General features: G+C 40.4%; 1 protein-coding gene across 1 annotated transcript in view; it reads left to right on the forward strand.

The window, feature by feature from the left end:
• Positions 1–14,102, forward strand: part of CCDC175 (coiled-coil domain containing 175) — a 68,113-nt gene that overhangs the window by 41,123 nt on the left and 12,888 nt on the right. The window contains exons 14-16 of the mRNA XM_066274189.1: positions 7,855–7,993; positions 11,698–11,777; positions 13,062–13,214. Coding sequence (XP_066130286.1) covers positions 7,855–7,993; positions 11,698–11,777; positions 13,062–13,214 — 372 coding nt within the window. The remainder of the gene's footprint in view (positions 1–7,854; positions 7,994–11,697; positions 11,778–13,061; positions 13,215–14,102) is intronic.

Below are 14,102 nucleotides of genomic sequence, written 5' to 3' on the forward strand. Positions count from 1 at the left end.
AGTATTCTACAATAATTCTTTGTATATCTACGGTGTCCATGGTGATTTCCCCTCTTTCATTTTGGATTTTGTTTATATGAGTTCTTTCTCTTTTTTCCTTGGTAAGTCTTTCCTTGGTAAATATGGAGGCACCATTGGCATGGAGATAACGGAGGAGCCAACCATAGTTTACATCTCGACAGATATGTGTTACAGAGTTAAATGCTGTGGCAGTGTCAGAGGTATAATGTATTGCAAGAAATAGGCCTGTTAGGATTTGCACTGCTAGACAGATACCTAAAATAGAGCCAAAGTTTCACCAGGAAGAAATACTTGAAGGTGCGGGGAGATCAACGAAAGAGTCGTTGATGATTTTAAATAGTGGGTGGGATTTGCGGATGTTTGTCATTATTCTTATAGTTGAAATACAACGGTGATTTTTCATGTCATAAGTCATGGATAGAGGCCATGTAGGAATTATGATGACATATATTGCATTCATTTTGAGTGTTATTTTTGTAATTGGATTTGTAGGGTTTTCTTCTAAACCGTCACCAATTTATGGGGGGTTAGGATTAATTGTGAGTGGGGGAGTAGGCTGTGGTATTGTGATTAGTTTTGATGGGCCATCAAAACTACGCAGGCACACACCTGCGTAGGCACACACCTGCGTAGGCACACACCTGCGCCTGCGTACACCTGCGCCTGCGTACACCTGCGCCTGCGTACACCTGCGCCTGCGTAGGCGTACATTCGTATCAGCTTAAAATACTATGTCCTGAAACCATTGACTCAATAGCCCCTTAGGGTAAATATCCCTGTTTGACATGACTTTGTGCACTTTACTTGAATCCGTATCCTAAACCATGGATTATCCTTTATCTCAGTGGTATTCATTGTCAATTTTGTTGATCTTTTCGAAGAACCAGCTCCTTGTTCTATTAATTTTTTCTATAGTTTTTCTGTTCTCTAATTCATTTATTTCTGCTCTGATTTTTATTATCTCCTTTCTTCGGCTAGTTTTGGGTTGTCTTTGTTCTTCTTTTTCTAGTTCCTTAAGGTGGGAAGTTAAGTGGTTCACTTGGGCTCTCTCTTGTTTGTTCATATATGCCTGAAGTGATATGAACTTCCCTCTTATCACTGCTTTTGCTGCATCCCATAGATTCTGATATGTCGTATTGTCATTTTCATTAGTCTGTATATATCTTTTGATCTCTGCACTTATTTCTTCTTTGACCCATTCATTTTTTAAAAGTATGTTGTTTAGTTTCCACATTTTTGTGGGATTTTTTTCCTCTTTTTTGCAATTGAATTCTAGTTTTAAGGCTTTATGATCAGAAAATATGCTTGGTACAACTTCAGTTTTTCTGAATTTGCTGATGTTGTTTTTGTGGCCCAACATATGGTCAATTCTTGAGAATGATCCATGTACACTGGAGAAAAATGTATACTCAGTCACTTTGGGATGAAATGTCCTGTAGATGTCTATCATATCCAGGTGCTCTAGTGTTTTGTTTAAGGCCACTATGTCTTTGTTGATTCTCTGTTTGGATGACCGATCTAGAGCCGTCAGTGGTGTATTGAGGTCTCCAAGTATGATTGTATTTTTGTCAGTTTTTGTTTTAAGATCAATAAGTAGCTGTCTTATATATTTTGGTGCTCCTTGGTTTGGTGCATATATATTAAGAATTGTTATGTCTTCTTGATTCAGTGTCCCCTTAGCCATTATGAAATGGCCATTTTTATCTCTGAGTACTTTTTCTGTCTTGTAGTCAGCATTATCCGATATGAGTATTGCTACACCTGCTTTTTTTTGGATGTTATTTGCTTGGAGTATTGTTTTCCAGCCTTTCACTTTGAATTTGTTTTTATCCTTGTTACTTAGATGAGTTTCCTGTAGGCAGCATACAGTTGGATTTTCTTTTTTAATCCATTCTGCTACTCTGTGCCTTTTTATTGGTGAGTTTAATCCGTTTACATTTAGTGTAATTATTGATACTTGTGAGTTCCCTATTGCCATTTTATATCTTGCTTTCTGTTAGTTTTGTGTCTTGTTTGATCCTTCTCTTTCATTTTTCTATCTTTTGTTTTTATTTGGTTGTATTCCATACATCTTTCCTCTGTTGCTATCTTTTTTACCTCATGTGCTTCTGTGGTGGTTTTTTCAATGGTGGTTACCTTTGAGTAATGAAAAGGGTCCCTACCCTGTTCATTGTAGCGAACTATTTTGTGAGTACTTTTGCACTCCATCGTCCTTTGCTACTGTTAATCTCCATCTTCTCCCCCTCTTTCTTTTTGTTGTTGTCACAGTTTAAATTTGGTTTTATTGTGTTCTTCTTGGAGCTTTTACTTGTGGCTCTGTTTTTTTTTTTGTTCTTTGTATCTGATTGGAGAACCCCCTTTAGTAATTCCTGGAGTGGGGGTTTTCTGATGATAAATTCCCTCATCTTTTCTGTATCTGTGAATGTTTTTATTTCTCCTTCATATTTGAAGGATAGCTTTGATGGGTATGGTATTCGTGGCTGAAAGTTCCTCTCTTTCAGGACTTTAAATATTGGGGTCCACTCTCTTCTAGCTTGTAGAGTTTCTGCTGAGAAATCTGATGATAATCTAATGGGCCTTCCTTTATATGTTGTATTCTTCTTTTCCCTGGCTGCCTTGAGAATTTTTTCTTTGCTGTTGGTTTGTGTCAACTTCATTATGATATGCCTTGGAGTAGGTTTGTTGGGGTTAAGAAAACTCGGAGTTCTGTTTGCTTCTTGAACTTGAGGCTTTAGTTCTTTCCACAGGCTTGGGAAGTTCTCATCTATTATTTGTTTGAGTATGTTCTCCATTCCATTTTCTCTCTCTTCTCCCTCTGATATACCTATTATTCTTATGTTATTCTTTTTGATGGAGTCAGATAATTCTTGTAGGGCTATCTCATTTTTTTAAATTTTTGAGTCTCTTTCTTCTTCTCTCTGTTGTGCCTCCAGTTGCTTGTCTTCTATTTCACTAATCCTCTCTTCTATCTGACCTGTTCTATTAGCTAAGCTTGTTACTTCGTTTTTCAGCTCATGAATTGAGTTTTTCATCTCTGTTTGATTTGTTTTTATAGTTTCAATTTCTTTGGACATATATTCTTTGTGTTCTTTGAGTTGTTTTCTGAGCTCCCTAAATTGCCTTTCTGTGTTTTCTTGTATATCTCGGAGGATTTTTAGTATTTCTATCTTGAATTCTCTGTCATTTAGCTCCAAGGTTTCCAATATATTAAATTTTTTCTCCATAGATTTTTCCTCATCTAGCTGTGTTACCTCTCTTTCTTTTGTACCCATGATATTCGATTTTCTCTTCCTTAATGGCATCTGAGGGTGGTTTTGTTGATAGTATTAATGAGATTTAATAAAGAATAAAAAGTTAAAAAAATAAAAAAGAGTTGTTGTTTTTTAAAAAATTAATAACAAAATAAAAATAAAATAAAATAATAATTTTTTAAAAAAGGAAATTATTCCCCCCCTCCTTTTTTCCTCTCCTCTCCCCTTTTTCTTGAGAAAATCTTGTGGTGAACTGTGAATTATAACAAACAATGCCTGTGATGGAGGGCCTGAATTGGGGAAAAGTAATAAAGGGGCAAAAAAAAAAGGGGGGGGGTATGGACCCACAAAAAGCAAATAAGGAAAAAATTTGGGTCAAGAATAAAATGATTTACTTTTAGGTGTTGGTTGTCTAAGAGTTATGATGAGAGGAATAAGAGGAAAACAGAAAAATGGGGGGACAAATTAAAAAAATACTATTGTATTTAGTGGAACAAGAACTAGATAAAATGGAGATCCAGGGATGGGAGCACTGCTAGTGAGTTAAAAAGGTGAAGTAAAAACCCCCAAATTGCCACAAACATAAGTTTGAGTCCCAGATAAGAGAATTTGTTTGTTATTGAGGTTTGAATGAGAGGAGATGTAAAGGAGAAAGGAAGAAACTAATATAGAGGGAGAAAAGAAAGAGAGAGAGAGAGAAAAAGAAGGAACCACTAAAAGAAGAAAAAAGAAAGGAGAGAGAGAGAGTTAAGGGTTTTGGAGTGCAACCCTCATAGAGAGAAAGGAAGAGGAGAAAAAAGATAATGGGAGATGTAACACTTATGGGTAGTGTAGTTCAAGGAGAGGAGAGAGTAAGACCAGCAGAGAGTTAATCGGCCAAATTGGAGGAGGAAAAAAAGTATCAAGAATGAAGATAAGAGAAACAAACGAACAAATATAATAAAATGGGATAGGTTATAAAGTCTGCACATTATTCTTGATTTTGAGAGGTTATCTTCTTGCTTTTTCTTTTCTCTCCCTCTTCCTGGTCGGTGACTCTGTACCCCGGGTTCTGCCCCTTTGGCACGCTCAGGTAGAGGTTTGTAGTTGATAAGTCTCTATGGCGATGTCATGTATTGTGCTTTAGTCTCGTTGGCAGTCGAGGTTCATTAGCATTTATAGGCTCCGACAGTGAGAGAGTCCGTGTTCCTGGAGCCTTTCTCCTAGTCTTTCCTTCCTCAATTAGTAGCCTGATAATCCAGCTATGGGGTTGCTGCTGCCTCTGCCTAGATAGTAAGAGGTTCAAAGAGCTGGCAACTCCCCACTCTATTCCCACTCAGCACAGGGCTCTGGGTAAGGCTCAGTCAGTCAGAGCTGCTAGCATAATCAGGCGGGCTTTCTACCCACTCAAAGACCTCTGGCTCTGCCACTCTGTCCGATAACACAGGCGGGCGCCCACTTCCGGGGCGCTTGGAGGAAACTCTCATTCACTATCTGCGCGGGCAGACCAGGATATCCGGCCAGCAGTCTCACGCTCTGAGTGAAACCCCCAACCGCATGGAAAAGTTGCAGCGTTGGAATTCGCTCTCGCTCCGTCCCCGTGCGCGGCTTTTGCAAGGCGCTGGGGCGGCCCGAGATTCCGCTTTTGCCCACACAAAGGCCCTGACTCTGCCCCTCTGTGCGATAACACGGGCGCGCACTGCGGAGGCACTCGGAGGAATCGCTCACTTCCTATCTGCGCGCGCGCACACCAGGATATGAGGCCGGCCGCGTTTCCCTCTGAGTGAAACCCTCACCAGCACGGAAAATTTCCACCGTTGGAATTAGTTCTTGCTCCCTCCCATGCGCAGCTTTCCCAGGGCACTGGGGCTGCCCAGAGATTCTGCTTTCGGCCCACAGAAAGGCTTCTGACCCTGCCTCTCTGTGGGGTAACACGGACACCCACTTCCGGGGCTTAGGAAGAAATCTCTCGCCCACTAACTGCGCACCAACCAGGAGAACGGGTAAAATGGCTGCCCCGCTTGTCTTTCTTTGTTTGGGTTTGGCGCGAGTGTTAGCTTGTATTGCCCGGCTTGCCACAGGATCAGTTTTTCCTCGGCTAGGATCTCCGTGCCTCAGCCTGGTTCGGCCCTTTGTGCCGCAGCCTGGATGTATTCACCCCCTTTGCCCGCCTCAGTTTCTATATTCACAGTTACCAGAGAAAGCCGCCCTGTTTAGGTTAGTGAGGAAGGTGGAGCATTTCTTACTCCCTATTTCCTTCGGGGTTTGGTTATATATTTAGCCAATTTTTCACTCGACCATACCTTCAGGTGTATTGCGAAGCATCTGGAGGCTCCAAGTATAGGTTTTTCTGTTTCTGGTTGAAGATCTTGTTGAGTTTTGGGGGAGATTTATCGGTATCGCTTCCTACTCCGCCATTACTCTGACGTCATCCTACTGAGTTTTTTAACACTGCGTTCTGGCATAGTTTTCTCCTGAGTCTGCACTGCGATATTTGTAAATTACTGTGTTTTGTGTGTGTTTTTCTTTGTATGTTTATTTATAATGATTTTTTTTTTGTATTTTTCTGAAGCTGGAAACGGGGAGAGACAGTCAGACAGACTCCCGCATGCGCCCGACCAGGATCCACCCAGCACGCCCACCAGGGGCGACGCTCTGCCCACCAGGGGGCGATGCTCTGCCCCTCTGGGGCGTCACTCTGCCGTGACCAGAGCCACTCTAGCACCTGGGGCAGAGGCCAAGGAGCCATCCCCAGCGCCCGGGCCATCTTTGCTCCAATGGAGCCTTGGCTGTGGGAGGGGAAGAGAGAGACAGAGAGGAAGGAGGGGGGGTGGAGAAGCAAATGGGCGCTTCTCCTATGTGCCCTGGCCGGGAATCGAACCCGGGTTCCCCGCACGCCAGGCCGACGCTCTACCGCTGAGCCAACCGGCCAGGGCCTATTTATAAGGATTTTAAAGGCAATTCGGAAAGGGACAGATCAGGGTGGTGTATCACTCTGCGCATTAGAGTGTGAACAAGCTGCTGTGTCAGATGCCAGAATATAATGAACATTACCAAGATGTGTCGTACAGGGTTAGCACTCCTCTCTCCTTTACTGAGAATTTGACCTTGACTTAACTTGTTGGCTTCTTGCCCCTGTAGCCCGGTGCAGGTGGACTACCGGTTGTATTATCAGGGAGCATGTCTTAGGTAGAACAATCCTGATTGATATGCTATGTTGAGATTAGTAGAATAACTGGAGGGAAACTGTGACATTTGGATCTCCTGGGTTTGGTGCCTTTATTTTAAGTAAGCATGTCCCTGTAAGGATCCAAAAGGTATGCCCAAGAGATGTTGAGTCCTGTTTGAACACGGGGCTATTGCATACACCTGTGTGGGTCTCTGTCTCTAGCATCTGAGTTAACACTTTGGTGGGGTCAAAGGACCGTTTGCCTCTGGTGAGCTGTGTCTTAGGGTGCCCCCTGCTGGGGAAGCTTGCCTGTTGCTACCCTGCTGGCACTCAGGGTTTTCTTCAACTTATGTGCAGATATAACCTGGATAAAAATTAAAATGTAAGTTTATACGAGGAAACTGGGTCAAATATGTCCTGTTCAAATCTTACAAGTCTGTGTATCTAGTTGAGAAGACCCACCAGTGTGGTCATTACAGCCAGAGGGACATTTATTTCTCGTTCTCAGTATATGCTGAGAGAAAGCAATCCAGGGTGGGAAGGCAGCTCTGCCCTGCTCAGCGTGAGGCTGACATCTGTGGGTCCAGGTGGTGGCTTCCATTCTCATCCTCTCCATCCAGGGGAAGACAGAAAGGGCCAAGGGCTACATACCCCTTCTTGCTGCAGGCCCAGGCCCAGAATCGGCACAAACCACTTCTGCTCACACACCTACCTGCCAGGGAAACAGAGCTATCACTCTAGCTAGCGGCCATACATTGCTGCTAAACTCAGGAGCCCGGATACTCAAGGACAGGAGACTGGGCAGTAAATATCAGCTGGCCGTCTCTGCCTTTGTCCCCATTTCAAATTCATCCTGACTTTCTAAAATAAAAAAGTGGTCCAGCTCTTATTACTCCACTTGAAATGAAATAGAACCTGAGTTTGAATAATTAAGCAGGCAAATTCATGTTCTGCTTCGGGGACTCTGGACCCATTTGTTGTAGTGTTATATCCAACTATTGCTACCCCCTTCCCATTTCTTACTTATAGCCACATTGCTTAGAACTTGTGTATATTCTGTCTTGGGGCCTGGTTGTTGTTGTTGTTTCATTAAAATATCAACCAAGATAAATTCCTCAAATGGTTTGGGGGGTTTGCTACATACATGGTAGCATTAGTGGAATTATAGCAATAGACCCATGGGACTGAAAGGATCTTTGGAAAGCTGTTGAATCTAATCTCTTTAGTTTATAATTGCCAGAGAGTCAGTGAGTCAGTCAGCAAATATTTTTAAAATATCTACTATGTGCCAGGTATGTTGCTATGCACCTCAGGCGAGGAGAAGACCAAGACAGAGCTCTCCCTCAAAGAATTTATATACTACTCTAGAGTGTTATGTCAGGTCTCCAAAATCATACCTCATAATCAGCTTTCCTTTCTTTCCTTTCTTGAAAGCAAAAATTTGTTGAGGAAACAGAAACTACCAAACTCCAGGAAGATGAACTCGTTGAGTACCTTCCCCATCTTCAGATGGCAGAAGAGTCCTATAGGGACACAAGCAAAATATTTGATGAGCTCAACGATGTTCTTACAGGTAGGAATGACACCCTTAGTAATTGACCTTAGGCCCAGGTAAGGATTCATTGTTGTCTTCTAACACGAGGCGGGTCACACATCAGAGCAAGGGTGCAATTGCTCCAATTCCCCCGTCACCTTTGACTCTATCCTCCAGGGTTTCATTTTCCTTCCTTTTCTTATCTATGAATTTCCTCTCCTCTACATCACAAGATCATACTGTTGCTATTGTCAACGTTCCTTTACTCTTTTAAAGACTGTTTAAAATTAAGAATTAATAGCAACTATCTTGTGGTATCTCTCTGTACTTGGTAAAGGTAGAATAAACTTCTTTATACTCCTTTATACTATGTGGAAATTTTTTTGTTTTATAACATGAATTTGCACATTATATAATTTTCAGCTATGACTTTAACCATTTATTAACTAGGTACCCCTCCTCATTTTTTTTTTCACTAACTTACCCTGAGGCAGGTGTATGTAAGAACACAACTTACATCTGGGAGCTTTGGAGAGAAAGTGAAATGTGTCTGAAAGCATTCTATTACATGGCATGACCTTGTGTGTTTAATGTAAAAAATCATCATTTTCTCCACAAACATTAGATGTGTGCACCCAAAAGTTCACAGATCCAGAATTCTAAATGATAGGGTGTCAGATACGACTGAGAGCGGAAGACAGGTTCCGGGTTGAGATGCTCATCCGCTCTCAGCTGGCTTAAGGCCGCCAGCCAGTCGGTTGTGTTATGATTCTTCTTCAATCTCTTCCCTTCCTGAAGAAGGAGATGGTGGGGTTCTTCTCTAAGGAAACCGAAGTTTCCGAGAAAAGCCCCATAGACTCCAATATTTGAGGGTCTCCCAACAAAAATGGCTGGTCCTTTCCTGATCAGTGCACAGGGAAGTGCACCCAGGAACCAAACCTTTTAGTGTCTCACTCTTCAATAGTATTAGACAGTCAAAGGTCACCGGACATCTCAGGAACAACTCCAACATGAATAACAAACTAATGCAGACAGAAAAACGGAACTTGGTGGGAACCTGGAAAACACCAAGAATGTTAGAACATATTCTTAGAAAATACATTCTCTATATATTATAGAAAATATACTTTACAGGTATATTCTTAGGGAAATAAAAGTATTGCATTTATGAAAAAGAACAAGATGCATAAAAGAAAGACAAGAAAACAAGAAAAAAATCTTAAAAATGAAAAATAGAATAAACTAACTTTTAAAACATCAATAGGAGGATTATAAAAAGAGTTAAAGAAATCTCTCCAAACATTTTTTAAAAAATTGGAGAGCCTGACCAGGCAGTGGCGCAGTGGATAGAGCGTCAGACTGGGATGCGGAAGACCCAGGTTCGAGACCCCGAAGTTGCCGGCTTGAGCGCGGACTCATCTGGTTTGAGAAAAAAAAAAAATTCACCAACTTGGACTCAGGGTCGCTGGCTCAAGCAAGGGGTTACTCGGTCTGTTGAAGGCCCATGGTCAAGGCACATATGAGAAAGCAATCAATGAACAGATGAACAGCTAAGGTGTCACAATGCGCAACGAAAAACTAATGATTGATGCTTCTCATCTCTCCATTCCTGTCTGTCTGTCCCTGTCTATCCCTCACTCTGACTCTCTCTGTCTCTGTAAAAAAATTAAATTAAATTAAAAATTTTTTAAAAATTGGAGATAAGGAACAGGATAAAAGGATAAAAAAAATTCTACCATTCTGAGATATCATATATCTAATAGGAAGGCCAGAAAAAAAGAACAGAAACAAATGAAAAGGATAAAGTTATCAAAGATAATACAAAGATAAGTCTTAGAACTGGAGAATATGCATTTTATATAACTGCTCACAAAAATTTTATTTAATGATTTTATCATATGATAAATTTTATCATGAAGTGATAAAATATCCCCTAATTCTTGTGAGCAGTATATTTGAAAGAGCCATTAAATCCTCTGTCCAATATATGGAAGGACAGACACTAAGCCACATCACTGTGGGATTTCAGGGGAAAAAGAGAAAATCCTAAAAGCTTTTAGAGAGAAAAAATGGATCTCACATGAAAGACCAGGAATCAGATTGTTTCGGATGCTGTCACCGCAATAATTATACTGGAAGTTAGGAGACATTGTCTTCAAAATTCTGAGAGGAATTACATAATTTCTTGTCTTAATTACCCACCCAAATTATCATGCAAGTATAAGTTTAGAATATAGACCTATTTTGAGGTACAAGATCTCAAAATATCTTATTTACTCTGTCTCAAGAAGCTAGTACAAAATTTGCTTCAACAAACTGGGAATAAACAGAGACAAATTAAGGTCGATTGAGGCCCCGGGCACAGAAGAAAATATCGGGCCCCTTAAAAAAAAAAAAAAGAGAGAGGGAAAATAAAAATATATACATGTTAACCATATTTTTAAATAAATAAAAAATATTATGTGCTATTAATGTTAAAATTGCACATATGAAACCAAACTTGGTGTCATTAGAAAAAAGTGAAAAGTTGGGGTTGGCAGGGCCCTTCAGAAGTCGGGGCCCAGAGCGCGTGCCCAGTGCGCTCACTGTTAAACCGCCTCTGGGAATAAATGAAGAAAAAGAGGAGGATGCTAGATTCAAGAAACAGGAGGTCCCACATGAGCGAGACACAGAGGGAAGTCGCAGGAGGTGGGCTGTGCATCAGGCCCAAAATCAGTACAGGAGCTGCGGGGTGGGAGGGGGAGGGAACTAATAGATTACCTATGGGTTGGACCATGTGGGAAGTCATATTCAGATTTTATAATTCAACAGATTTTGATATGGACCATGAAATGTTCATGGAAAATTGACCAAATAAAAATAAAATGAGGCGACCTTTAACTCCAGAAAACAAACAAACAAACAAATTTTATACAAGAAAGGAAATGTAATCACACTACTACACCATTTGTCTCAGGAGTGGATGATATTTACATTCTCATAGTGATCTACTCAGTTGAACATAAACCACAGCTTTATGGGAGGTTAGAGGGAGAAAAGGTGGGGGTTTAGGGTGAGTTGTGTGGGGTATGGGGGGGTGACCTATTATGTCCTCCTCTACTACTAGATTAGGAAGTAAGTAGAAAATGTCGTAAAATGGCAAATCAAGAAAGAGCCATGTAAGCGTTTTTAAAGAAAATAGAAGAAGAAAAAGCTAAAATAGATTTAAAAATGGTTGATTCTCAAGAGTCAGACACGAGTGGAGGCAGCACAGAGGAGCACCTGACCACTGGTTTTTGTTATAAACCACAGTTATTGACTCTTTTTTTTTTTTTTTACAGGGACAGAGAGAAAATCAGAGAGAGGGATAGATAGGGTCAGACAGACAGGAATGGAGAGAGATGAGAAGCATCAATCATCAGTTTTTCGTTGTGACACCTTAGTTCATTGATTGCTTTCTCATATGTGCCTTGACCGTGGGCCTTCAGCAGACCAAGTAACCCCTTGCTCGAGCCAGAGACCTTGGGTCCAAGCTGGTGAGCTTTTTGCTCAAACCAGATGAGTCTACACTCAAGCTGGCAACCTCGGGGTCTCGAACCTGGGTCCTTCTACATCCCAGTCCGATGCTCTATCCACTGCGCCACCGCCTAGTCAGGCACAGTTATTGACTTTTAAAACCAGATGTATGTCTTATTTTGATTAATATCTTTTTTAAACCAAAGAACATTGTGGGTAGTTAATTTTTAATCTCTCTTTTTTTATAGCAAAAAAGCATGATGAGATTTTTCTGAGAGATCAGATTTCTCAAATGACAAGAGAAACTTCCAGATCCCTTAACAACATGGTAAAGAATCAGTGCATTTATTCGCTTTTCTTTTATTAGAATGCTGATATATATATCCACAGTAATACTTACCTGGCACCACTGAAGTTTGCAAGAAATCCACATTGATGACACTTACCTTTTTAATACCAGTGTTTTGAAATTGTAGGTACAGCCTGACCTGTGGTGGCGCAGTGGATCAAGGGTCGACCTGGAACGCTGAGGTCGCCTGTTCAAAACCCTGGGCTTGCCTGGTCAAGGCACACATGGGAGTTGAAGCTTCCTGATCCTCCCTCCTTCTCTCTGTTTCTCTCCTCTCTAAAATGAGTAAATAAAATCTTAAAATAAATAAATTCATTAAGGCACAACATACACATATATGATCATACGTATACATATACATATATATGTATATGAGTGTGTGTATATATAAATAGAAAGAGAGACAGGGACTTTAGAATCAACTAACATGTAGCCATGAGGAAATCATTGGGCAGCCTCATTGTCCTTATTATAATTCAGAGATTGAATTGTGCTTTGTAAGGAAGGTTCTTTCAGACCTGTTATCCTGATAAAGCCCTATGAAGACAAGGATTAAGGGGTCAGATTTTGCAGGGTAGGAGGGAATAGATGAGATGGAAGCAGGTAAAGAGATGTTTACTACCTTTTTAAATTTTATAATCAATAGTTAATGACAAACATTGAATTGCTTAATTAAAAATGGACAGTCTATTTTTTGAGATGCACTGATACCAAAAGTAACTTTTAACATGTTATGGGTGTTAGAATATGAAGAAATATGAAGCAGAAAATTATAGGTAAGTACACTATATATACAATTCTGTTTTCTTTAATAGGATGCTGCAAGTGATAATTATACAATGAATAAAAAGATGATGTGATTTATAACAATATAATAGTTATAGAGACTCAGTTGAGAAAACAGAAAATTCTGAAAAATCCACAAAGTAATGTTCTTTTCCTTCAAGAAATATAAATCCTTTCTAAAAGTCCTCAACAAATTTCACCCTCCTCTTCCCTGCTTTTGCCAGACAATTATTCATAATATCAACATATATTCCATTTTGTGAGGTGGTCTACCTCCCAAAGTCCATGAATAAATTTCCATGAATCAGCTTTAGAATTATATACAGTTTTTCTAAGGGAAGCTAATCATAGCCTCCGCCTGTGATTCAGGAATCGATTAGGACTCCTCTCTGAATGTGGTCCAGACAGTCTAATACATTGCTTGCTGTGTTGTTCATCAAACTCTGTGAGATAACTGTGGGTTTTATGTTTGAGCAGGATAAGGTAAAACAAGAATTAAAACAATTACGAGATCAAGAAAGCAATAAACTCAACAGTCATTTTGAAATTGTAAAGAACTTAGAAAATGAAATCTATTGTCATGACCTAATAACAGATGCTTTGCTCCTGGAAAACAAAAGGTTAAAAGAAGTAAGTTCAAGAGCACTTCAGTGTGCAGAGTGGTTTTGGTTGATGGCTTAGACCTGTAATAGTTAGGAGAGAATAACTCTTAAAAGATTTTAAATGAAGCTTTTATACAGAAAATGCCCAAATCATAAGTATACAGACATCTGAGTAACTAGCTCGCAGATCAAGAGTTAAAGCACGAATGGTATACAGATATCCTCTGTGTCCCTTCCTGTCACTGATCCCTTCACAAGGGCAGCCCTATATTCACTTCTAATACCATGTACTAGCTTTGCCTGTTTTTGAACATTCTCTGTGGAATGATACAGCCCGCACACTTTTGCTCAACATTCTGTTTGCAAGGGCCATCCCTATTATTGTGTGTGGTCAGGGTTTTCTCAGTCTTAGTACTGTGTAGTATTCCACTGTATGACTGTACTACAATTTATTTATATGCTCTACTGCTGATGGCGGTTTGGAGAGTTTCTAATGTGGGCTATTATTACAAGTAGTGTTGCTATGAATATTTTAGTACATGTTTTTTGATGAACATATGGGCATGTTTCTGTTGGGTACACACTCAAATGGCATCGCAGAGCCGTAGGGATGCACATCGTCCACATTAGGGGCAGTGCCAGTCTCCCACGGAAGCTGCAATGATCCCACTCCAGCAGCAAGGTACAAGAATACCAGCTGTCCCACATTCCCACCAAAACTTGGTCTTTATCAATTTAACCATTGTAGAGGGTGTGCAGTGGTGCCCCACTGTGGTTTTCATTTGTGTTTTCCTGATGATTAATGAAACACCTATCCATATGTTGTTGGCCACTTGTATACCCTCTTTGTGAAGTGCTTGTTCTTTTGCCCATTTTAAAAATTAGGTTATCTGTCTGTTTTGTATTGATTGTATCT

Source organism: Saccopteryx bilineata, chromosome 4 (genome assembly GCF_036850765.1).
Source record: "Saccopteryx bilineata isolate mSacBil1 chromosome 4, mSacBil1_pri_phased_curated, whole genome shotgun sequence".
NCBI lineage: Eukaryota > Metazoa > Chordata > Mammalia > Chiroptera > Emballonuridae > Saccopteryx > Saccopteryx bilineata.